Source organism: Stegostoma tigrinum, chromosome 19, assembly GCF_030684315.1.
Source record: "Stegostoma tigrinum isolate sSteTig4 chromosome 19, sSteTig4.hap1, whole genome shotgun sequence".
NCBI classification, from domain to species: domain Eukaryota; kingdom Metazoa; phylum Chordata; class Chondrichthyes; order Orectolobiformes; family Stegostomatidae; genus Stegostoma; species Stegostoma tigrinum.
In genome coordinates, this window is record NC_081372.1 from 10,408,636 (window position 1) to 10,436,413 (window position 27,778).

The window sequence follows — 27,778 nt, forward strand, 5'->3', positions numbered from 1 at the left end:
GCATTTGTAGTTCTTACTATCTCTTAATGGAAGAAAAGTGCTTTTTTAATAAATCTGTTCTTTTTTGAACATTTGCTCCTATGAAAAAGTACAAAAAATGACCACTCAATACAAGCAATTACAGTTTACACTGGGTATAAAATCAAAAATGTGCTTCTCAGGTCTGGATACATCAATGAAAACACCCAAGTGATCGGCAGATTTTTTTCCCTCACCAAAATTACTTCTTGACTAGCCCAAAACAGCGCACAAATGTCCAGAACAACAGGTTAATAGATCAAGCAAAGGTCAAAAGAAATGTTGTCTAATGCACACTGAAAGTTTCTCCAAGGAAGGAGCAGATTAATTTTCACAGCACAAATACACCAACTCCTCTCCACCTATCTTCTCCTCTCTCCATCTTCGACCCGCCTCCCCCTCTATCCCTATTTATTTCAGAACCCTCTCCCCCTACACCCCTTTTCTGATGAAGGGTCTAGGCCCGAAATGTCAGCTTTTGTGCTCCTAAGATGCTGCTTGGCCTGCTGTCTTCATCCAGCTCCACACCTGGTTATCTTGGATTCTCCAGCATCTGCAGTTCCCATTATCTTTGACACCAATTCGCAGCTAATTACAAAGCAGCTGATGCTGACAACAGGGCATTTGCCTGCCCTGTTGGTTGCTTGGAGACTGTTTTACAGCTGAGAGAAGGGGGTGAGGACAGGCAGGTGAAAACAGAGACTAAAATAGAGTACCAAAGGGCCAGAAACGTTTTGTAAAACAAGTAAAACATTGTAAGCTGTAACAGACATTAAGAAACAATGTTATGTCGAACTTAAATTTGTGTTTAAAACTTTGGATGCTATTAATACATTAATTTATATTAATTTCTGCAAGATAGTAAAATTTCCAAAAGCACTTTACGAAAAACAACAAAAAAGAATGGCGGCAAACAAGGGGTCCATTAAAGATCAAAGAATTGTAAAATTGATTTTTTTTTGCTTAGGTTCTGAGGGATGGAGAGAGAATGCAAGGCAAAGTAGTTTGGGAGCATTTGAACATAAGACTTTGACAAGTGGACTAATTAGTAAAGTTAGATATCATGGGATTCAGGGTGGGCTTGCCAACTGGATACAAAATTGGCTTTACAGCACAAAACACAGCGGTGTGGAGGGCTATTTTTCAGACTGTAGGCCTGTAACTAGCGGTGTTCCACAGGGTTTAGTACTGGGTCCACTTTTATTTGTCATTTACATAAATGATTTAGATGAAAATATAAAAGGCATGGTTAGTAAGTTAGCAGATAACAGCAAAATTGGTGGTACAGTGTACAGTGAAGATGGTTGTAGAAGATTACAAAGAGGTCAATTGGCTGAAGAGTAGCCAATGGAATTTAATTTAGGTAAATAAGTCGTCAAGCACTGCAGGCTCGATATTACATTGAAGTCACGTCACTAATTTATAGAGTCAAAAAGCAACATGATACTTGAAAGTCATCCAGACTGCTGTGCCCGCATTAATTTTTATATGGCCATATTAGTCTGAAAACGTCCAATCTCATCTGATCGCGGAAGCTAAGCGGGCTCGGGTGTTTATTTAGTAAATGGGATGGGTGATTGTCTGGGGATACCAGGTGCAGTGAGCTTAAGAAAAGGGATTTAGGGCAGTACAGTGGCTCAGTGGTTAACACTGCTGCCTCACAGCACAAGTGACCAGGACTTGATTCCAGCCTTGAATACTTGCGCAGAGTTTCCATGCTTTTCCCATGTCTGCATAGGTTTCTGCCAGGTGTTCTGGTTTCTTCCAACAGTCTAAAGATGTCCAGGTAAGGGGATTGATTGGTAAAACAAATTTGGACAGGACTTAAACAATTAAAAGAAGGGTTTTTGTAGTGTTGTAGAATCTAGGGGTTCGGGAACATATACTTTGAAGTTTGCGTGACATAAAGTCAAGGTCGTCAAGATGATGTGTAGTACACTTGCCTTCTCTGCTCAGGCCTGTGAGTATACAAGTTGGACATCAGGCTGTGGTTGGACAGGATGTTGGTACGGTTCCTCCTGTGGTACTGTTTACTTTTGGGGTTGCCCTGTTATACGAAGGATATTATTAAGATGGAGAGGATTCAGAAGAGATTTGCCAGAATGTCACCGGAAATGGAGAGTTTGAGTTCTAAGAAGAAGCTGGGACTTTTTTTCACTGCAATGTAGGAGGTTGAGGGGTGGCCTTACAGAGACTTATAAGATCATGAGAATGGCAGGTGTCTTTTGCCTAAAGTGGGCAATTCAAAACTAGGGGGCATGTTTTAAAGTTGTAAAGCGAAAGATTTAAAAACAGCATGGAGGGCAATACTTTTCGTGTATGGAATGAACTTCCTGAGGAAGTGGTGGATGCTAGTACAGTTACAATGTTTAGAAGACATTTGGATAAGCACATGAATAAGAAACGTTTGGAGGGATAGGGGCCAAGTGCAGGCAGGTGGGACTAGTTTAGTTTGAGATTATGGCTAGCACAAACTGGTTAGACCGAAGGTTTATTTTGGTGTTATATGACTCTATGGCTTATGTAAATACACCAAGTAAAGTAAGGAGAAAGTGAAAATAGACCCTAGTTAAGACAGTTGGGTGTACGCTAGGAAAACAAAAGATACTGCTGGAAAGGTTCAGCAGGCCTGGCAGCAGAAAAATTACAGTTAACACTTCATGTCCGGTTTCCCTTCTTCAGAACTGGGCCCAAAACGTTAACTCATTTTTCTTCACAGAAGCTGAACAGGCTTGAACTTTTCCAGAAACTTCTGTTTTTATTCCTGGTTTACTGCATCAGCAGTTCTTTTGGTTTTTATATTGTGTACCTTAGCATATTGGACTAGCGGAGACAGAACTTCTTGCGTCAACATTCACGATAGAGAAGGACTTCGTGGATGATTAGTCTGGGGAAGGGTGTGTAGATAGTTTGCGTCATGTTGAGATCAAAAGGGAGGACTTATTAGGGGTCTTGAAAAACATTAAGGTAAACCAGTCTGCAAGGCATGATGGGATATACCCCAGAATACTGACAGAGGCGAGGGAACAAATTGCTGGGGCCTTGTGGGAAATCTTCATATCCTCACTAGCTACAGGGGAGATCCCAGAGGATTGGAGAATAGTCAATGTCAGTCAAGAAGGGTGGCAAGGATAATCCAGCTAATTACAGGCCGGTGAGCCTTACGTCAATGGTAGGGAAATTACTGGAGAGGATTCTTTGAGACAGGATTTCGTCTCACCTGGAAATCAGTGGGCATATTAGCGAGAGGCAACATGGTTTTCCGAAGGGGAGGTCTTGTCTCACTAACTTGGTTGAGTTATTTTTTCATGGCAGGCTGACACAGAGGTAAAGTTGCACAGGGTCAAGGGTGAGCTTGCAAGATGGACAAAAAACTGGCTTGGTCACCGAAGACAGAGAGTAGCAGCGGAAAGGTGCATTACTGAATGGAGGGCTGTAACTAGTGGCGTTCCTCAGGGATCCGTGTTGCTATTTGCAATATAAATGAGTTGGAGAGAATGTAACTGGTCTGATTAGTAAGTTTGCTGATGACACAAAGGTTGGTGGAATTGCAGATAGTGTTGAGGACCATCAAAGGATACAGCTGGACACAGATCGGTTGCTGACTTTGGCAGAGGGATGACAGACACAGTTTAATCCGGACAAATGTGAGGTAATGCATTTTGTAATGTCTAATCCAGGTGGAAAATATATAGTAAATGGCGAACCCTCAAGAATACAGATAGGCAGAGGAATCTGGGCGTATAGGTACACAGGTCACTGAAAGTGGCAACACAGGTGAAGAAGGTAGTCAACAAGGCATAATGACATGCTTGCCTTCATTGGCAAGGTATTGAGTTTAAAAATTGGCAGGTAATGTTGCAGCTTTACAGAACCTTAGTTAGGCCACATTTGGAACATGGTGTTCAATTCTGGTCACCACGCTACTAGAAGGATGTGGTGGCTTTGGAGACAGCATAGAAAAGATTTATCAGGACATTACCTGGTATGGAGGGCATTAGCTACGAGGACAGGTTGGACAAACTTGGGTTGTTCTCACTGGAACGACAGAGGTTGAGGGGTGACCTGATAGGGTCCTACAAAATTATGAAGGGCATGGACAGACTGGACAGTCAGAACCTTTTTACCAAGGGTGGAAGAGTCAGTTACCAGGGGCCATTGGTTTAAGGGTGATGTAGAGGTAAGTTTTCTTTTTACACAGACGGTGGTGGATGCCTGGAACAGTAATGGAAGCAGATACTATAGTGACTTTTAAAGGGCATCTTGACAAATACACGGATAGGATGGGAATAGAGCTTTCTAGTTCTATTAAAATTTTATAGGTTTCTAGGAGTTCCCCACCACCTGCCCTCCCCATTCTTCCAAACTCCAGTGAATATTAACCTAGCCAATTCAACCTCCCCTCTTTCATCAGTCCTACCATCCAAAGTATCAGTCTAATAAACCTTTGCTGCACTCTCTATAGCAAGAACATCCCTCCTCAGGATAAGGAGACCAAAACTGCACACATCATTGCAGGTGGGGCCTCACCAAGGCCCTGTACAATTGCAGCAAGAGATCCCTGCTCCTGTACTCAAATCCTTTCGCTGTGAAGGTCAACTGACTGACCATTTGCGTTCTTGACCACCTGCTGCATTGCATGCTGACTTTCAATGACTTGTGTTCACAGACACCCAGGTCAAGTTGCACACTCTTCTCTCTCAATTTATAGCCAGATAATAATCAATGTCTCTGTTTTTGCGACTAAAGTGGATATCCTCACATTCATACTCATTAGACTACATCAGGCGTGTGTTTGCGAACTAATTCAGCTTGTCCAAAACACACAGAAGCATGTCTGGATCATCCTCTCAGCGTGCCCTCCCACTCAGCTTTGTGTCACCTGCAAATTTTGAGATATTACATTTAGTTCCCTCATCTCAACCATGAATATATGTTATGAATAGCTAGGTCTTAGCACTGATCGGGTTGTAGACTGGCTCGTCAAGCCAGTGTGTTTGATTGCAGACGTTTTGTCACCCTGCTACGTGACATCGACAGTGCACCTCCGGTGACATGTTGGGGTTCTGTCCCGCTTATTATTTACATGTCTCAGATGCTGGGGTGGGTGGCATTACTTCTGGTTTTGTTTTTCAGTGGTCTGTATATCGGGTACAGCTCAATGTGTTTGTTGATGGAGGTCCGGTTGGAATGCCAAGTGTCCAGGAATTCTCTGGCATATCTCTGTTTGGCTTGTGCTATTATGGATGAGTTGTCCCAGTTGTACTTGTGCCTTCCCTTATCCATGTGAACTGAGACCAATGAGAACTGGTCGTGTCTCTTGGTGGCTGTTTGGTGTTTGTGCATTTTTATTGTCAGTTTTCTTCCCGTTCGGCCTATGTAATGTTTCTCACAGTCCTTGCATGGTATTTTGTAGATCCTTTTAGGTCTGTCAGTAGCTGTCACAGGGTGGTTGCTGGTTTGTGGGCTACCCTGATACAAGATGCCTGAGTAGTCTTGTGGTCATCTCTGACATGTCTTTGATGTACGGTAGGGTGACTGGTGTGTCTGACCATGTTGTGTCTTCTTGTTGATGCCTGTTGCTGAGGTAACAGCGAATTGTGGTTTTCGGGTATTAATTCCTTTTAAAAACGTTGTATAAGTGCTCCCAACAAAAGTGTCAACAACCCCAGCAAACCAAGGCATATAAATAACAAGTGGGACAGAACACCAACGCTTCACTGGAGGCGCACTGTTACTCAGCAGGGCAAAGAAACGTCTGCAATTAAACACACCAGCCTCGTGAGCAAATTTACAACCCCATCCACAAGCCAAGCTACAAATTTTCTCAAAAACCTTAGCATTGATCCTTGCAGTTCCCCAGCAGTCATGGTTTGCTCTTCAGATGAAGACCCATTTATCTCTACTCATTGTTTCCTGTCTGCCAGTTTACTATCCATTTCAGTTCACTACCACCAATCCCGCGTGCTTGAATTTTACATGCACATATCTTATGTGGGGCTTTGTCAAAAGCCAATAGATGTGGACGCCTCCATCAACTCCAAAGTTACACCCTCGAAGAATTCCAGTTAATTTATCAAGTATGATTTCCCTTTCATAAATCCACATTGATTCTCTCTGATCCTACCACTGTTTTCCAAATGCTCAGCTATAAATTCTTTTATAATGGACTCTGACACCAACTATGATATCAAGGTGTGGAGCTGGATGAACACAGCAGGCCAAGCAGCATCTCAGGAGCAGGAAAGCTGACATTTCGGGCCTAGATCCTTCATCAGAAAAGGTCTAGGCCCGAAACGTCAGCTTTCCTGCTCCTAAGATGCTGCTTAGCCTGTTGTGTTCATCCAGCTCCACACCTTGTTACCTCAGATTCTCCAGCATCTGCAGTTCTTATTATCTCTGACACCAATTATACTCAAATAGATGGTAATGCCATGGGATTCTCTCTTGGTCCTGTTCTGGCTAACAACTTTGATGGTCAGACCATTAACCATCCACCCCTTGCTGATGTGCGTTCTGTAGATGGAACATTTGTCAAGGGTTTCAGCCCAAAACGTTTACTTTCTTGGTCTTTGGATGCTGTGTGACCTGATGTGCTTTTCCAGGTCCACATTCATTGACCCTATTTTGCAGTTTCAGATTGAAACCTGACAAGAAATTCTTTTTCCTTAATGCATCATTGAGGAGTTTGACAAGGGTTCTTAACTATTAATTACTGAAAGCCTGGAGCATTCACTGCTCCACATACAGACTAGAATTCCTGCAATCTCAAGCACTACAATATTAACCTTATCACTAACCTCATGAATAGGCCTTGAGTTCTGATCATTGCATATTCTTGATGCTATGACAAACTATATCAAAAACATCCTGGATTACGTGGGTGCTCTCGTACATCATGAAAACTCATGAAAAGGCCCTATGTCTATCACTTTTAGCCCTGAGCAGTGTCCAGTGTTCCAAAGATTGTCATGGAATGGGAAGTAACTCAAAAATTTTAAACAATAGCAGCTAAATTAGCTATTTCATGCTGCTCTAATGCGCAAGTGGTTTTCTCCACGAACAAGATGCTGCTCAAAATGATGCTTTGCCCACATATAAATGATGAACGTGACACGTGAATTTCAGTGCTGATGTGATGTCAGGCATATAGACTGTATGTCCCAGCAACCAGTGGTAGGTAGTCCTCCACTCATGCTCAACCAACCCACCTCTGCACACCTCAAAGCTATTCACCATTAGGTGCGACTCTGCTATTGGAAATAATTTATTAAATATTCTAGGCATGGCAAGAGTTACACCAAAAACAAATTTAAGATGATCAGCAGTATAATGTATTTGCATGTGCTAGGAGGTACATGCATCAATACACAGAACCCCGTTTTATGTAGGCAGAAAGAATTTGTACCTACATTGCAGCTTTTTCAAAAAAAAAACTCAAGAAGGCAGCTCATTACCTTCTCAATGGCAACTGAGGATGAACAATAAATGCGACACCCATGTCCCACGGTATAATTTTTTAAAATAAACAAATAATAACCAAAGTCTGCTGCATTCCAAGGGCCACACTGACCGATCACAGTCCGTCTGGCTGAGAATCAAGATGTACAATTAATCGCGCTAGCAACATCTTCATGCTGATTGCCTAGCCATTTAGCATCCTCTTCTCATTGAAATGGTGTGTATTTTTAAGATCTGTTTCCTGTGTTCTATTTCTCATCAGTGCAGAATGATAAGCCTCAACAGATTGCTTTCTTTTAATAATGTGTAAATTTATGTTCAATGCCTGCAAAAAAATTACTGTGTAGATGATAACCATAAAATTAAAGGGATATTGTTAGTATAAGTGAATGGGCAAAACTGTGGTAGATGGAGTACACACAAAGGATGGCAGATGTTTGGAACTCTTTTCCAAAAATGGCACTGGATGCTGGATCGGTTGTTACTTTTCAATCAGAGATGGATAAATTTTTGTTAAGCATTGGTATTAAAGCATATGAGTCAAAGACAGCTACTGTCAATTCTCAGTATCTGTTTCTGACAACCCCGTGAATGATGAAATTTGCAAGTACGGAGCTCATCTAAAACTAGGCTAAAAGTTACACGTGCAATTTTTGGCCACAGATATTGAATTTTGTTTTTTTTTAAGGATGGACAGACAAATTCACAATTTGAGATTGAGATTTCATAGAACAGAAGATTTACCGGATATCAAATTAGGCCAAAGATCAGCCATGATAGCACAGTGACAAGGGGCTGAATGGTCTACTCCTGTTCCCACATTCCTATCCATCAAGAAAAGGAAAAACCAAAAAGCAGGGACCATTGATAGAAGAGAGACAACAAGGTGTAAAGCTGAATGAGCACAGCAAGCCAAGCAGCATCAGAGTAGCAGAAAGACTGATGTTTCGGGCCTACGCCCTTCTTCAGAAATCTTTTCATGGTGAGGGGAATAGATAGAGATAGAAAAGAAATGTACATCTGTCGTAGAGCATCACGGATCTACAAGAACATCAGTGCAGTAACCTAAACAAGAAAGAGTGCTTAAAAAAAATTCTGGTAGTCCACACTGCACCCCAGCTTGCCAAACAAACACTCAACCAATTGTCTGAAGTGATGCAGTCCTACCTCCACTAACATACATGATGTCCTCTCAGCAGCTGACCTTCCAATAACCTGATCTTATTGTCAGTGGATTCATTAATGGCACAGCAAAATTCTACTCCAAGATTTAAACAAAAACTCAAAATCAGTACAATGACCAATAACTATATTTTACAGCAAGATGGCTGCTGAAGCAGAAGATTTTCTGATCTACTGCAATACTGCTCCATTCCTCCACCAGTGATATTTAAATAAAATTTTTCTCACTGACTCTTGCTGTTGATTGCCAGATACAAGTGATGAGTCTGCAGGCCAATTCTCCCTTCCAGCTCGAAAATATAAATGGTTGCTTTATAATTCTACATAATCATTATGATTGCTCACACTCATTATATTTTGAACCTTCAATAGAAAGTCAAACTTTATTTAGCTTTAAGCTGCTCAAATTAACCTTATTTTCCTGTAATAAATTCAATGTTATAAAGCTCACCAAAATTATACAAATGAAAGCATGAAGTTGTATGAAAGATAGGTTGTGAACCAGTCAAAATGCCACTGGCAAATTAATTTGCATGTGCATTGGTGCATCTTGTGGTTAATTAAAACCTCTTCAGACTCTCACTTTTGAATATGAAATAGCTGTACAGTTATACCAAGAAGATTTCCATCATGGTTGCACAAGAGTGTTTAATTTTGTTTACTTGTTTATTTATTTTTAGACATTTCTGGCTTGGCCAGCATTTAATACCCAGAGGGCAGTTAAACACCAAGTACATTACTGTGGAACTTGAGTCACTTGTAAGCCAGACCAGGCAAAGATGACAAAATGTGAGGCTGGATGAACACAGCAGGCCAAGCAGCATCTCAGGAACACAAAAGCTGACGTTTCGGGCCTAGACCCGAGATGAAGGGTTTATTCTGATGGGTTTATTCTGACAACCAGTAACTGTTTCGCTTTTGTTAGGCTCTTAGTTCCAGATTTTTTTTAAACTGAATTCAAATTTCACTAACTGCCATGGCAGGGTTTGAACCAAGGTGCCCAGAATATTACCTGGGTCTCTTGATAAACAGGCTAGTGAGAATACCATTAGTCTATCACCTCCCCCTAAGTTGAATGGAATCCCAAACTACTTTGATTAAACATCAAAGCTGCAAGAATTTCTTTTTGCACATTTATACCTTTTAGAGTGTCTGTAAAGTAGGTATAGCCCAAGAGGTTTTTCAACCTTTTGAAATTAAGAACAGCATGGGTCAACATGCTCCACGTGACAGAATGCATGTTATTGTACAAATGTCATTTTATCAGCAAGGAATGAGAAAATTTGAAACTTGAAATTTGAAAAATTTCAATGCAACTATAGTTGAAATATATTTACATTAACTTGCTCAGAAACAGTCCAAAGAGATGACCTTATTTATCTCAAACCAGTTGAACAAAAATCTATAAATCTGCACATTTTAAAATCTCCACAGTTCTTACTTGGGGAGCCAAAGATTTTAACTGGTTAGAAGGTGAAAAACATACAGTGAAGATATTAAAAAGAAGCTCAGCTTTAATAACAAAAACAATGTTTGAAACAAGCCAATAACCAATGTTTTAATAAAAACAAAGAACTGTAGATGCTGTGAATCAGGAACAAAAGCAAAGTTGCTGGAAAAGCCCAACAGGTCAGGCAGCATCTGTGAAGGGAAACAACAGAGTTACTGTTTCAGGTCCAGTGACCCTTCCTGTTAACTCTGTTTTTTCCTTCACAGATGCTGCCAGACCAATGTTTTTATACTCTTGAGCCCCATTTTACTACTGTGAGCAGCACACATGAACACATGGGCATACAACTGCTTAAGTCATCATCAATAAAGAACAGGGTTGCATTAAAAGACATTTTCCTAAAGATTCAAAGCACTTTACATCCAATGAAATGCTCTTGAATAGTAATCAGGCAACCATTTTCCTTATAGCACGTATCCAGAAGCAGTTAATGAAAAAGACAAATATGTTTGAGGGGAAGATGTTGACTATTTCACTGGCTTTAACCCTTACCCTTTAAATACTGTGACAGATTTTATTTTTACACCAGACAAATCGGTACACAGGATCTTGGTTTATGTCTCTTCTGAAAGACAGTATGTTTGACAATGCAGGATATTTCACTGCATTGCAGCATCATCTTAGATTATAGAGCCAATTCCATAACTGTCTGATTCAGGTGGGCACACCAACTAATGAGGCAACCTGATATTCAGTCATAGTAGACTTACAAAAGAGGTAATAATAGCCTTGTTCCTGCAATGTCCCACTCTTTGAAACTACTTGATGAAGGACGACACAGAATGGATTGTGTGCAGTTAAAAACCAGGAGGAAACTGTTATCAGAAATATGCACCATCCGTAACAGATCCCCAAAAAACAAACCTGTACAACAAAGCATTGGTGACACTATGGATGCAGAAAGGAAACCCTCCTTAAGTTTTACGCATTACAGGTACAAAAGACATCAGATAATGAATTATGTGTAACGAAAAATGTTTTTGTTTAACAATTTATTTGTAAGTAGCTACCCTCATTACTCAATATTAAAACAAGATTATTTTATACCACTTTTAAAATACTTATACATTGATACATGCACCATCTCTATTCAGATACAGTACTATTCCGAGCCCATAATAGGATAACATGCTGTGATGATACATGAAGTGTCCTGCTTTGGTTTATTTCTCAGTTGGAAATTAGTTGTTGAGGTGTAACTGAAATCTATAAAGAGAAAGGCTGAGAATTTGTGCTGTCAGCTTGATAGAAAGACAATTATAAGGTAGGACAGAGGTAGGACACAAGAATAGCAGAGAAGATTAAATATAAAAAGCAACAGCTGAATCACTTTTAAGCAGATAATAGATACTTAAACAAACATAAAAGTGACAAAAACTTAAAATAGATCTGTGCAGGCAAAACCTCCTGTAGGAGGTGGTTTAAGAGTAGTATAATTTAGTCACTTTTTGGCTTTCATTTCTCAAGAAAAAACAAATTTGAAGTTAATTCAGAGTCAATTAACTGTTTAAGTCATTATTCTAAAATGCCAAAGCAGGTCAAACTGATCATCTCTACTGGTGACAGCGGTTGTATTTTACTCAGCACAAAAACAATGACAACAAATGTTAATATCAAAGCAGTAGTAAAAAAAAAATCAACAATTTTATCATTACATTTTGGCTAAAAGCACAATCTCCATGAAAGTACTCCCTGGTCATGCTTACGTATTGTCTCAGTCAGCGTAAAATGCCAGCTGTCTACAATTTCTGTGTAAAAAAAATCTGCACCTTTACACTCTTGATACAAAATCCACAGAGACTGAAGTAATCCAAACATCACCTTACTATACTTGAACATTCCAATTACAAAAGGTGAACAATCCATGCCCTTCCAAGGTTCATCAACTGTACTAATATCTTTCACCCCAACCTCAAATTAACCTGGACCACCTTGGATACCTCCCTCTCCTTCCTGGGTCTGTCTGTCTCTAATGTCTGGTGACTGCCTTGAAATCGGCATCTACTTCAAGTCCACCAACTCCCACAACTACCTAGACTACACCTCCTCTTATTCACCTTCCTGCAAGAATACATTCTCCTGCTCCCAATTTCTCCACCTCCACCACGTCTGCTCACAAGATGGGAAGTTCTACTCCCAAACATCCCAGATTTCCTCTTATTTCAAAGACCGCAACTTCTCCACTTCGGTGGTCGAAAATGCCCTCAAACACATCTCTTGCATTTCTCACACCTCTGCCCCCCCAACAAAATAAAGGAAGAGTCCCATGTCCTCACATACCACGCCACCAACCCCTATACCCAACATATCATTCTCCGCTACTTCTGCCACCCACAATCCAATCCCGCAACTAAAGATATATTTCCCTCTTCAGCCCTACCTGCCTTTCGTAGGGATCGCTCTCTCCATGACTCCCTCATTCGCTCCACACTCCCCACTAACCTCACCAACCCTGGTAGCTTTCCCTGCAACTGCAGGAAGGGCTATACCTGCCCCTACACTTGCCCCATCACCTCCATTCAAGGCACCGAACAAACCTTCCACGTTAGACACCGCTTCGCCTGCACATTCGTCAACATGATCCACTGTGTCTGCTGCTCCCGATGTAGCCTCCTATACATCGGTGAGAAAATGTTTTGTACAGCACCTGTGCACTGTTTGTGACAAACGACAACACCTTTGGGTCACAAACCATTTTAACTTACCCCTCGCATTCCCTGGGTGACATGTCCATCCTGGGCCTCCTGTAGCATACAATGATGCCACCCGCAACTGGAAGAGCAGCACCTCATATTCCACCTCAGGAGCCTACAGCCTAATGGCCTAAATGTGGATTTTACCAGTTTCAAAATCTCCCAATCCCAAGCCTCACCCCATGATTGACCTTCTCTCCCATCCCTGCCTCCTTGACCCGGCACAAACTGTCCAATCCCTTCCCCACCTATCCAGTCCTCCCACCTCAGTGTCTAATTCCCACCAGTCCCTACTTGCACTTACCTACCACCATCCCACCTACCTTCCCCAGCCCCGCTCTTCCTCTCTATTTATTTCTGAACTCCATTCCCCCTCCCCATTTCCGAAGAAGGGAACCAATCTGAAATGTCAACTTTCTTGCTGCTCCGATGCTACGCTCCTCCAGCTCCACAATGTGTTATCTGTGTCGTTCCAAACCTAATCAAACTCTCAAAATCTTGGTTTCCCTACAGTCAGACTCTTAACAGGTCACAAACATTTCTAACATTAAGATGAAAAGTAGAGGGGCCTTGGCACCTACGCCTCTTGTCTAGGATTCAAGCCACCACTGAATCCTTTGCCGTCCACCTGGGTATCTGACATTCTCCTCAGCTTTTAATTGTAATTTATACACATGGCTCTGCTGGACTTCTGAAGTTCAGGTTTTTTTTTCAACTTTGTTAATGAAGGCCCAAATAACAATATCACAGACATGGATGGGAGCTATATACAGGCCTCTCGCTGTAGTCAGGATGTGGGACAGAAAAGGCAAGTAATAAAGGCACTATTACAATAATCATGGGGGACTTCAATACGCAGGTGAACTAGGAATATCAGGTTGGTCATGGATCCAAGACAAGGAATTCAGTCTACGAGGTGGGTTTGTTTTGAGCAAGTTTGTGGTAGACCGTACTAGGGAACAAGCAATTCTGAATTCGGTGATGTTTAATGCAGCAGGCTTGATTCGGGAGCTAAAAAGATGAAGGAACCTCTTTGGGGCAGTGACCATAATATGATAGAATTTGCCCTGCAATTTGAGGGGGAGAAGCTCGAATCAGATGTAACAGCGTTCAATGGAGTAAAAAGTAACTACAAACCTAAGAGTGAGGAGCTGGTCAGAACTGATTGAAAGATAAGCCTAACAGGGAAGGCAGTGGAGCAACATTGACAAGAGTTTCTGGGGTAATTTAGGAGGCACAACAGAAATTCATTCTAAGGAAGAAGCAGCATACTAAAGGGAGGTTGAGACAATCATAGCTGACAAGGGAAGTTAGGGACAGCACAGAAGTAGAAGAACAAGCATACAAAGTGATGAAGATTAAAGCCAGAGGAGAGGGAAATGTTGAAAAACCAGTAGACAACTAAACAAGCAATAAAAGGTGAAATGATAAAACATGAAGGTAAGTTAGCTAGTATTATAAAAGAAGATTGCAAAAATTTTAGATATATGAAAGAAAAGAGAGGCAAGTGTTGACATTGGACTGTTGGAAAATAAGGCAGTTGTAGTAGTAATGGGGAATGAAGAATTTGTGGAGGAATTGAATAGTACACGCAGCAGTCTTCATTGTGGAAGACACTACCTGCATACCAGAACTTCAAGAGAGTTGAGACAGAAGTCAGTGTAGTGGCCATCACTCAGTAAAAGGTGCTGGGTAAACAGAAAGATCTGAAGGTGGATAAATCAGACCAGGTGACTACAGCCCCGAATTCCAAAGGCGTTAGCTGAGGAGACTGTATTGCGTTGTTGGTGATTTTTCAGAGTTCAGAGAATCACAGAGTTATGGCAGGTCCCAGAGAACCAGAAAATGGCTGATGTAACAGAAGGAGGCAGATGAGAGGAAATTAAAGGTTGATTTGCCTGACCTAGGTCATTGTTAAGACTTTAGAGTCGATTATGAAGGATGAGATTGTGGAGTACTTTGAAGTGCATGGTAAAATAGGGCTGAGTCAGCATGGTTTGGTCAAGGGAAAGTCACGTCTGTCAAATCTATAAGATTTCTTGGAGGAGGAAACGAGCAAGTTAGATAAAGAAGAGCCAGTGGATGTAATCTATCTGGATTTCCAGACAGCCTGTGACAAAGTGCTGCACTGGTGGTTGCTAATTAAGATAAGGGTTCATGGTGTTAGGAACAAAGTACTCGCATGGATAAAGGATTGGTTAACTGGCAGAAAGCAGATAGAGTTGAGACCACAATTATTCATGTCATACATTAACAATCTGGATGAGGACTGAGGGCATTGTGCCATTCACAAACTTAGCAACAAAAACAGGTGCAGAGACTGCTGAGGTGGGGTGGCTACAGAAGGTCTTGGACAGGCTAGGAGAGTGGGCAAAGAAGTGGCAGATGGAATAAGTGACAGGTTATGCAGTTTGGTAGAAGGAATAGAGGCACAGACTATTTTCTAAATGATGAAAGAAATTTGAAGCACAAAAGGCCTCAGGAGTCCTCGCTCAGGTTTCTCTTAGGATTAACGCAGAGGTCTGTTTGGTAGTTAGGAAGGCAAATGTAATATTAGTATTATTGGATGTGAGTTTGCTCGCTGAGCTGGAAGGTTAGTTTTCAGACGTTTCGTCACCATTCTAGGTAACATCATCTGTGAGCCTCAACTCAATGAACATCAACTAGCCACAAAACGACATGACCCACTATCACTAGTATCCTTACATACAGATGAGGAAGGACACCACTTTGATTGGGACAACACATCTATCCTAGGACAAGCCAAACAGAGACACGCACGAGAATTCCGAGAAGCATGGCATTCCAACCGGAACTCCATCAAGAAACACATTTGATTTGGAGCCCATCTACCATCCTCTGAGAAAAAGAACAGGAAATGGCATCACCAAACGCAGGAAATGACATCACCAAACACACAAAAACCTAAACAGATAAATAGAAAGTGGGACATAACACCAGCGCTTCATCGGAGGCCCACTGATGACGTTACCTAGAATGGTGACGAAACATCTGAAAACTAACCTTCCAGTTCAGCGAGCAAACTCACATCCATAACCTCAACCTGAGCTACAAATCTTCTCAAAACTCATTAGCATTAATTTCAAGACAGCCAAAAATTCAAAAATGGAAACATATTGCCAAGGCTACACAATTTTCTAGTCAGAGTGCATTTGGAATAGTCAGCAGTTTTAAGCCCCGTATCTAAGGATGGATGTGCTGGCCTTAGGGTCCAGCGGAGGTTTACAAGAATGATCCCAGGAATGAACAGCTTGTCTTATGAGGAAAGGTTGCGGGCTCCGGCTCTGTGCTCAATTGAGTTTATATGGATGAGGGGGGGGGATCATACTGAAACGCCTTGATAGAATGGATATGGAGAAAATGTTTCTATTGGTAGGAATGACTAGGACATGAGGGCACAGCCTCAGGGACTCAGAGATGAGAAGGAATTTCTTCAGCCAAAGGGTGGTGAATCTGTGGAACACACTGCCATAGAAGGCTGCAGAGGGCAAGTGACCTAGTGTACTTAAGACAAAGATAGAAAGGTTCTTGATTAGTCAGGGAATCAAAGGTTACAGGAAGAAGTGAGAAGAATGGGGTTAAGAAGGATTTCATCCATGATCAAATGGTGGAGCAGCCTCAATAGACCAATTGGTCTAATTCTGCTCCTATGGTCAGATTATCCTACCCGACTTAGTCTCCCCTCTGCCATTTTTATCTAACTTATCTCATAGCATATCTTAAAAACCTAGTTCCATGTCAAAGTGAAATCAAAGAGTAGTCAGTCATTGTACTTAGTAACTGGTTTTCATCAACTAGCAGGAACTCAGAATAAGGACAGCTCAACATTCTTACAGTCTGAGAGAGACTGCGGTCACAAGATACTTCAAAAGATGCTAAGTGAATAATAACAATGACTGTAAAACAAAATAAGCAAAGCGCAGCAAATCCAACACATGCAAATTTAAAGCAATTAAAGGTACAGCATCTCTCCAAGGAAAAGAATCTGCCAAAGTGCAGAATTCAGAAGCCTGACTCATTTTCCAACAAATTATAAGGATAAACCCTAGCTGAACAGTGAGTATTTTGGACAGGTGTGTCTGAGGTAAATTTTTATCAGAGAGGGTGAGGGGATAATTTCCACACCACAAGTGAATACTAATCTTTAATAGACAAGTCAGGCAGCCAATCTGGTCCTTGGTTTTTGCAGTCACTATAAAGATGCAGAAATGAAAATGGGTATTTAACTTCTGATAACTCTCAAATGGAAGCTGATTTGTCAACTCCATGATACAATGAATAGCAGACACAAATCTACCCTCAGTTCTTCATACTGCCAACTTCTGCCTACATCAGTTGTATTTAATCAGTCTGTACTTTTTAACTTCCCCAGCCTGATCCAGGAGAATATTAAAACAACTCATCCAAATCAAGAAGATTTATCATTCAAGAGCAGTTATCTTAACTCTGCATTAATTTAAGAAGCCTCTACAGAATAGCTCAAGGTTCTGTTTGGAGGAAAACATTTCCAACAGAAACAAGGTGTGCAAACTGCCATGCAACATTAGGACAGTCATGTATCAATCTGGACAAAGGAAATTAACCTCTAATCTAGATCAGGCCCACTGTAAAGGCAAACTTCTTTTTCTGTAAGCAAGTAGATAGCCTAAAATAATGAAATGTGAGGCTGAATGAACACAGCAGGCCCAGCAGCATCTCAGGAGCACAAAAGCTGATGTTTCGGGCCTAGACCCTTCATCAGAGGGGGATGGGGTGAGGGTTCCGGAATAAATAGGGAGAGAGGGGGAGGCGGACCGAAGATGGAGAGAAAAGAAGATAGGTGGAGAGGAGAGTATAGGTGGGGAGGTAGGGAGGGGATAGGTCAGTCCAGGGAAGACAGACAGGCCAAGGAGGTGGGATGAAGTTAGTAGGTAGGAGATGGAGGTGCGGCTTGGGCTGGGAGGAAGGGATGGGTGAGAGGAAGAACAGGTTAGGGAGGCAGAGACAGGTTGGACTGGTTTTGGGATGCAGTGGGTGGAGGGGACGAGCTGGGCTGGTTGTGTGGTGCAGTGGGGGGAGGGGACGAACTGGGTTGGTTTTGGGATGCGGTGGGGGAAGGTGAGATTTTGAAGCTGGTGAAGTCCACATTGATACCATTGGGCTGCAGGGTTCCCAAGCGGAATATGAGTTGCTGTTCCTGCAACCTTCGGGCAACCGATGGACATGTCCATCATGGGCCTCCCGCAGTGCCACAATGATGCCACCCGAAGGTTGCAGGAACAGCAACTCATATTCCGCTTGGGAACCCTGCAGCCATATGGTATCAACGTGGACTTCACCAGCTTCAAAATCTCCCCTTCCCCCACCGCATCCCAAAATCAGCCCAGTTTGTTCCCTCCCCCCACTGCACCACACAGCCAGCCCAGCTCTTCCCCTCCACCCAATGCATCCCAAAACCAGTCCAACCTGTCTCTGCCTCCCTAACCTGTTCTTCCTCTCACCCATCCCTTCCTCACACCCCAAGCCGCACCTCCATCTCCTACCTACTAACCTCATCCCACCTCCTTGACCTGTCCGTCTTCCCTGGACTGACCTATCCCCTCCCTACCTCCCCACTTATACTCTCCTCTCCACCTATCTTCTTTTCTCTCCATCTTCGGTCCGCCTCCCCCTCTCTCCCTATTTATTCTGGAACCCTCACCCCATTCCCCTCTCTGATGAAGGGTCTAGGCCCGAAACGTCAGCTTTTGTGCTCCTGAGATGCTGCTGGGCCTGCTGTGTTCATCCAGCCTCACATTTCATTATCTTGGATTCTCCAGCATTTGCAGTTCCCATTATCATAGATAGCCTAAAAATTATTTTTAACCAACCTATTTGCACTTCATCTGACACACCTCCATGGTAGGTGGCACTTAACCCAGCCAAGTGATAGGGACACTACAATTTGCCACAAGAGGCTTTATTAGTTAATCTATTTTAGTTATAGGTTAAATATTGCCTGTACTGCTAACAAGTACATCCCTAAAATCTGTAGACTTGTCTGGCCAGGCTGAAATGGCATTCAACTCATTACAATAAAGCCAAAATGCATACAGTGGGTGAGAAATTACACAATCATGCATCTGAGAGCAACAGAAGAGATTTTAATTTTGATTATATAGCTGAACCCTTTAGTAAAAATCTGGTATCAATTAACAAAATAATTGAAAGGATGAAGAAAGATGCAATCTGTTTACATTCAGAAAGAGACTTCCCTCACCAATTCAATTAATATTCCAACTTAATTTTAACAGTTTCAGCAATACCAAATTCCTAAAGTAAAAACAAGCATGAAACAAGGCTGCGCCATGAACTGTATTTACTTTTTGACAGCTCTCAAAAGTAAAATATCCAAGTTTCTGAACTACTAAAACACATCAAATGCACCGCATTGCAAAGAACATGTTTCAACACCTTTGGAAACATAGATTAGATTAGATTAGATTCCCTACAGTGTGGAAACAGGTTCTTTGGCCCAACAAGTCCACACTGCCCCTTGAAGCATCCCACCCAGACCCAGCCCCCTATAACCCACACACCCCCGAACACTACGAGCAATTTAGCATGGCCGATCCACCCAGCCTGCACATCCTTGGACTGTGGGAGGAAACCGGAGCAGGAGGAAACCCACGCAGACACAGGGAGAATGTGCAAATTCCACACGGCCAGTCGCCCGAGGTGAGAATCGAACCCAGGTCCCTGGCGCTGTGAGACTGCAGTGCTAACCACTGAGCCACCGTGCCACCCCTAAATGTAGGGCTATGTGAAGAGGTTAGGAGGTGGATGTGGGTCGGATGCTTCTTGATGGGTAGGTGCCAACTTGATTGGCCAAATGGCCTCTTTCTGCATTGTAAGGATTCCATGATTGGATGTGCAGTTGGGAAACTCAACCCAAACAGCAGATCAGAATCTGACAACCAGTTCATAGTAACAAAGCGTCCCAGAAAAGCCCACTCTATCATTCAGTATGATTATAGACGATAACTCTACACAGTGCCTTCTCCCAGCTTTCATCCCGTACCCTTTGATACTTTTAGCCCAAAGAAGTATATTATCTCGTTCAAAACATTCAATGTTTTGGCCATGTTCTCTGTGTTCCATAGGCTCACCACTGAGAGTGAAGAACTTTCTCATCTTTATCCTAATTGGCATACCCTGCATCTTTAGACAATGACAATTACTACTGGACTCCCCAGTCATCAGAACATCCTTCTCGTGTATACCCTGTCTAATCTTGTTAGAATGTCTAATCTTGTTAGAATTTTATATGATTCTAAGAGAGCACACATGTAAGCTTACAGAGACCATAAAAACTGACACTAAGAGTTTTGATAGGTATGTGAAGAAAGAGAGACTGGTAAAGACAAATGTAGGTCTGCTACAGTCAGAAACGGGGGAATGTATTCTGGGCTACAAAGAAATGGCTGAGGAACTGAATACATACTTTGGTTCTGTCTTCATAAAATCAGATACCAGAATTGTTGGCAGATGCAAGATTTAGTGAGAGGGAACTGAGGGAGATCATCATTAATAGAAAAATAGCGCTGGGAAAATTGTGGGGGTTGAAGGCTGACAAATCCCCAGGGCCAGAAAAATACTCTGAGGTGTAGCTTAAGGAAGTAGCTCTAGAAATAGTGGATACATTGGTGGTCATCCTCTAATAGACTCTTGAACAGACCCTGCAGATTGGAGGGTGACTAATGTCACTCCAATATTCAAAAAAAGGAGGTAGAGAGAAAATAGGGAATTATAGTCTGGAGAGTCTAACATCAGCAGTGAGGAAAATTTTCAAATCCAGTGTCAAGGATTTTATAGCAGAGCATTTAGAAAACAGTGACAGGATCAGACAGAGCCAGTATAGATTTATGAAAGGGAAATTATGCTTGACAAATCTGTTCGTATTCTATGAAGATGTAATTAGTAGACTTGACAAGGGGGAGTCAGTCAATGTAATATATCTGGACGTCCAGGAAGTGCTTATCAAAGTCTCACATAAGAGTTTAACGTGCAAGATTAAAGCTCATAGGATTGGGGCAAGTTTATTGAGATGGACAGGAAACTGGTTGGCAGAGAGGAAACAAAGAGCTGAAATTAATGGGTCCTTTTCAAATCTGCTAGCAGCAACTGATGGGGTGCCAAGATATCGGTGCCAGGATCCCAGCTATTCACAACATATATCAATGATTTTGATGAGGGAACAAAATGTAATATCTCCAAGTTTGAAGATGATACCAAATTGGGTGGGAGGGTGAACCGTGACAAGGATGCAGAGATCCTTCAGCATGATCTGGACAGGTTCAGCAAGTGGGCAAATCAATGGCAGATGCAGTATGATTTGGACAAATGTTGAGGTTATTCACTTCGGAAGCAAAAACAAGGCAGCAGACTCTTACCTTAAAGGCTGTAAATTGGAAGAAGTGAGCATGCAGTGGGACTTAGGCATCCTTGAGCACTAGTTGCTGAAGGTATACATACAGGTGCAGCAGGTGGTAAAGAAGCAAATGGTATGTTGGCCTGCATCGTGAGAGGTTTTGAGGGACATGTTGTTGCAGTTACACAGGTCCTTGGTGAGACTGCACCTAGAATGCTGTGTACGGTTTTGGTCTCCTTATCTAAGAAAGAATGCTGTTGCTCTCGCTCTTGAGGCAGTACAACAAAGGTTTACCAGGCTGATTCTGGGCTTCGCAGGTCTGACGTATGAGGAGTGATTGACGAGGTTGGGACTATTTTTGCCAGAGCAGACGAATGAGGGCAGACCTCACAGAGACTTATAAAATTCTAACAGGACTGGATAGGGTAGATGCAGAGAAGATTTTCCAGATGGTGTGTGCATCCAGAACCAAGGGTCACAGTATGAGGATTCGGGGTAGATGATTTATGATGGAGATGAGGAGACATTTCTTCAGCCAAAGAGTGGTGAGTCTATGGAATTCATTACCACAGGAAATAGTTGATGCCATATCATTGAATGAATTCAAGAGGTGACTAGAAATAGCACTTGGGGCGAATGAAGTCAAAGGTTATGGGAAGAAAACAGGATTAGGCTATTCATTAGGACGATCAGCCATGATCGTGAAGAAAGGCACAGCAGGCTCAAAGGCCTGAACAGACCTCCTCCTGCTCCTATCTTCTATGTTTCTTCTAACTTTAGTGAATACAATAACATAAGAACTAGCAACAGGAGTAAATAATTCAGTCCCTCAAGCCTGGTTCGCCATTTGATGCAATCATGGCTGATCTCATCTCAGCCTCAACTCCTCTTTTCTGCTTATTCTTCATAACCATACTCATTCTCTCTTAAGACAAACACCTCAGTTGTGGAATCAATCTACTGAACATCCTCTGGAGTGTCTTCAATACATATATACCAAGCAAGTAAGGGGGCCAAAACTATACATTATTCTCCAGATTCTAAAGAGTCCATACTATTTTCATAGGTTAGTTCTACCATCCCAGGAAACAATTTGTAAACCTTTGGTGCACTTCCTCAAGCAAGAACATCCTGCCTGAGATAGGGAGGTCAAAACTGAGCACAGTACTCCAGGCGTGGTCTCAACTAGATGCTGTAAAACTGCAGCAAGATATCCATGCTCCAATATTCAAGGGCTCTTGCTATGAAGGTTAACATATCATCTGTCTACTTCATCGCCCGCTGCACCGCATGTTTACTTTCAGCAACTGGTGTACGAGGACACCCAATCAGCCTCCTGATTTTGCTACCAAAGTGCTTACACTTACAGTTATTCACATAATGCTTCATCCACCAGTTGCTCAGGACTGGTGTGATGCTATGCCATCAGGACTGGCGCAAGAAATCAAATGTGCTGGAGCTGGGAGGATTAAGATTGAACATAATTCTACATTTGTGTGGGGAATGATGTCTTTGCAGCTTTGTGTAAAGTATCTTTATTTTATTGACCACTTACTAAGCAAAATTCATCTTTTGGTATGGTGATGCCTACCTAATTACATGTTGATTTCGGGTTTGACTGTTGCAGAATAAATTTGAAAAAGTGAAAAGTTGTCCAGCAATTTCTTTTGGAGTTAATTGTGGATTACTTTCTTTTCAGATTATTAGTTTTTTATGGGTATTGCAAATAAACCAAATTACAGGACTTGAGCACCAGGTCTAGGGTAGCACTATCTTACAATACTCAAGTGCTTTTGCACCAACCGAATGCAATATTTCAAATGAAACATGTAGTAGCCTGTTGAAGTTTTATTTCCTGTTGAGATAATATAGTCACTGGCACCCTAATTGCTCGAAAGGCAGTGATGCACTATTACAATTATATGGTATAGGTGCTTTTAAAGAAGTAGTTCCAGACATTTTGATTCAGTCATCTTGGAAAAAAAACGCAATACATTTCCGAGTCAGGTTAATGGAAGTCTTGGTGCGGAACCAACAAATGATAGCGTTTCCATGAGGTTGCTGTGCTGGCTCTTCCAGATTCGTAGGGGTCAAAAGTTTACAATGCATTTTCTAAGAAGCCTTGGTGAGTTACTGCATTGTACCTTCAAACCACTGAAACCAAAGCATACTCATGGAGAAGGCAATGAAATGATTAAGGAAATGAATACAGTGCTTTCAAAATAGTACCTGAAGAGTACGGTGCTTCGAGATTGTCAACCGAGTCAAACTTAACGAGGTACTAGAGAACATTACACTACTCTCTTGATTTGTGTCTTTTCCAAGTTTTTTTTCCCGAATTTATTTGGCAGTTTAGACAAATCAGATTTACTATTTTTGTGAATAGTGGTAACATGTGAATGGTTGCCTTTAGCCAGTCTGTTCCTGTGCTCTGAGGAACCTGGACTTCTTTTGAGCAATATAATCTTTTCTTTGTTCCAATGACATTTTAGGACAGGTCCACCTCTTTTTTCTTTTTTTTTTGGTCTTCTCTCGGGCTTCTTCTCATGAACAGGGCTTTCTCTAAAAGCAACATAAGCTTTCTTGTACAAATCTTCTATTATGTCCGCTATGGCTTCATGCTTGATGTACTGAGAACATTGATTTTTAAAGTAAGCATAGTTGATGGACAGGCTTTGGTGCCAGGTAGTAAATAACTAACATGAACATAAAAATTCCTACAGCACTCAGGGAGCTCTTCTAGCAATCTGGTTAACGTTAATTTACTTAAGAATCAAATAGCATGGAAAAAGGCCTTCGGTCCAGCTTGTCCACGCTGACCAGGTTCCCAAACTAAACTACCCCACTTGCCTGCGTTTGATCCATATCTCTCCAAACCTTTCCTATTCACGCAATTATCCAGATGTCTTTTAAACAGCATAATGGTACCTACATCCATCACTTCCTCTGGCAGTTCATTCCTTACACCAACCACTGTATAAAAAAGTTGCTCCTCATGTCCCTTTTAAATCTTTCTCCCCTCACCTTGAAAATGAGACCCCTGGTTTTGAACACCCCACCTTAGAAAAAAGATCTTTGCTATTCACCTTATCTATGCTCCTCATGATTTTATAAACCTCTATAAGGTCACGCTTCAACCTCCTGAACTTCAGTGAATAAAGTCCTGGCCTATTCAGGCTACTTTTACAACTCAAGCCCTCCATTCCTGGCAAGATCCTGGCAGACCTTTTCTGAACCCTTGCCAATTTAATAATATCCTTCCTATACTTAACCTACAACAGTACAGATTATCTGATAACTGATCTCACATGCCTAATGGGCACCAAGTGGCAAGATATTTGTCTGTAAAATATCAATTACTACAAAGTTAATGTACTAATTGTAAAGCATTTTGGAATGCACCATGACCATAAGTACAAGATATTTCTTACATTTATTATCAGTCACTCGAACAAAACAATTTGATTTAAAATGAACTTACCCCCATTCCACAACATGAGATTCATAATCCCAGTATTCTCTTGGTTTGTGTGTGTTTACATCAGTGTAAACTCTGGCCCTGCTTGGCACAGGTCCTGCCATGTCTCATAGGAGGCCAGAGGGGAGCTCAGAAGTAGATGTTGAGTGGCTCAGCAGCCAGGGGGCAGGTAATTATCTTCCGTTTTGACAATCAGCAGAGTGTGAAGGGTCTTTCGTGGCTCACTCTGTTTAAAAAAAAGCACAGATGTGATAACTATTTTGACAAAAAAAAGTTTGCTCCCAAGACGGTAAACTCATGTCTAATACCAACCCAGAATACACTCAAAGCACAAGCTAAAGCATTTAAAGTTTCAAATCAATGAGCAGTTGAAAAAAATCATTCAACTGGATTATGAGTATATTGCAATTTACTACAGTGACAGGACTGAATTTGCTGGCCAGCACTTGCACTTTACAAAGTTGTCTGTGCAGTTTTGACTGAAAGAAATTCCTATTTTCCTGAACCTCTATAATGATTCAAACTTTCAATGCAGCTAAAAATTACTGCAAAACCTCTGACTGCTTTAAAACTATATTTGTTGCACTTAAAACTATCAACTTGGCTTTTCATAGCACAAGTCCAAACCCTTCAAAGGTTTGACTCCATTCGGTTTCCCACGTTCCGAATAAATTACAGTAGAAAACAAAATGCGACAAATTTAAGACATGGCTTTAAAACAGTGTGTGTGTAACTCTTATAAAAGAAATGTCATACTACATTAGGCTAATCAAGGCCAATATAAAGTGACTACAACAGCAGTCCACAATAGCTTGAAATGTACAAAGCTAGACTTTAATGTCTATGTAACAAATTGAAAATACGACGACTCGAGGATTTTCTCTCAAGGACTTAAGAACAGTGAAACATGATTAGTAAAAAGATGGCTGTTTTCTTTAATAATTATGCGGAAATGATAGCCTGTAGATTTCAAGGGAATAGAGCGCTTGATCACCAAATAGTACTGAGCCTATCATATGTAAGCCTGTCTTTGCAACTTGGGAGCTAACAATTTCCAGCCAGGCATTTATATTCAAAGACTAGAAACAAGGCACTAGGCTAGACTTGACAACATTTATATTTAATTTTCCAAGGCCTGTTTTTACTCGGGGCAACATTGTGCAGCTTTCTCAGAGTGAGAAGGTTTGACTCTGCTAAGTCTTTGGTAGAAGAATAACTAGAAATGTTGGTTTAAAAGAAATACAGCTGCAATAAAAATATGAATGTAACTACAAATGTTTTGTTATCTCTGCCAGTTTTAAAGCAAGTCACAGAACATGAAAGTGTTATTGTGATCTGAGAAATTTGAAATCAGCCCTAAATGGAACAGCAACTCCATATTTACATGAATAAAATTGTGAATGAATTCATTCTTGAAAATTCCATGACATCAATCTCAGGTCAAGCAACAGCCAGAGGCAAAACACCATTTTCAAGCACGGCAACTGAATTTTGGTTTTCCTTTGCAGAACAGAATATAAAAGATCTCAGATCAGATGATTTTGGTCGCTGTAAAACATGTTTTGCAAGGTTAAAAAGATCATATTTATGCAGAAAAGAGTCACAGGTCAATGAAATGGTGGCAGACTTTCTAAATGCTGCACAGAATAACCAATTACTGAACAGGAAATTAAACCTCACAAATTTCAACACAGCAACTCAAGTACTCATGTGTGGGAAAAAAACAATTCAAGCATCCCCCCAATACGACTGAAGCATCATGCAAGAAGCAGGGGAACAGGGCAACAGTAGGAGAGATGTGCACAATAGGTAATGGAATCATGAATTCAAAGCATAGATGGACTTTTAGCCCTCGTGTCTCTATTGGTTACGCAATAAAGAGCAATACAATTGGTTCTCACCCTCCACTCTCTTGCCATAATCCTGCAGATCTGTCCATTTCAAGTATGTCTACTTCCTTCTTGAACTGTGCCACTGTATCTGAATTTCACATTTCAACAGTTCACCACATCGAAAAGATTGCTAACTCCTTTATTTAATTATCTTAAATGTGTTTCTTCCAGATAGTGTAGTAATTCACCACACATGGAAATAACTCCTCTTTATCCTTTCAAGATTCCTCAATTTTGAAAAACTATTTTTCCCCCCCTTAATGTTTCACAGTCCAAAAGTAATCCCAGTTTTTGTAATGTCTCTCCTAATCAACATTTTACATCCTTAATATCATGCTGGTAAATCTCCTTTGCACCCTCCCCAAAGCCCTAACATCATTACTGACATAGAAGCATAAAGACAGAAAACAGGAGTGGGTCATGTGGCCCTTCAAGCCTACTCTGTCATTATGATCATGACTGGCCAAGCAATTCAATAGCCTATCCCTGCTTTTCTCCCATATCCTTTGATTCTTTTAGCTCCAAGTGCTACAACTAACTCCTTCCTGATATCATGCCATGTTTTGGCCTCAACTGCTTTCCGTGGTAGTACTGTCCACAGGTCACCAGTCTCTCAGTGAAGAAATTCCTCATCTCAGTGTTAAATTCTTTACACCTTATCCTTAAGACCATGGCCCCTGGTTCTGAATTACCCTGTAGACACGAACATCCTTTCTGCATGATTTAATTCGATATAACAATTGAAGCATTAAAAACGTTTGCAGATTATTTCCTGGCTGTTCTGCTCCATGTCCCCATAAAGCCAAAGATCCTAAAAGAATTTCAGAATCACAGAACGGTTACAGTGTGGCTGCAGTCATTCAATTCATCGTGCTCACATTGGTCCTAGGTAGAATAAATCTCCTGCCACTTTCATACATTCCTGCGCACCATTTACATCCATTATCCTCCTGCATGCCTCAACTGAAACTGCCTCCACCAAACCTTCAAACATTGCATTCCATACCCCAAGTAGATGCTGTGTGAAAAAGGCTTTCCTCACATCAATCTCACTTTGTTTGCACTCACTTTAAATCTATGCGCTCTTGTTCTTGTCCTTTTCACAAGCAGGAACAATTATTCCTTATCTGTATC

At 41.4% G+C, this 27,778-nt stretch overlaps 1 protein-coding gene across 8 annotated transcripts in view; it reads right to left on the minus strand.

The window, feature by feature from the left end:
* LOC125461204 (casein kinase II subunit alpha) overlaps positions 1-27,778 on the minus strand; it is a 92,306-nt gene that overhangs the window by 39,546 nt on the left and 24,982 nt on the right. For all 8 annotated transcript variants that reach the window (XM_048549706.2, XM_048549704.2, XM_048549707.2 and 5 more), the window contains one exon: positions 24,756-24,978. In XM_048549706.2, the coding sequence (XP_048405663.1) occupies positions 24,756-24,856 (101 nt within the window). In that variant the 5' untranslated portion in view covers positions 24,857-24,978. The remainder of the gene's footprint in view (positions 1-24,755; positions 24,979-27,778) is intronic.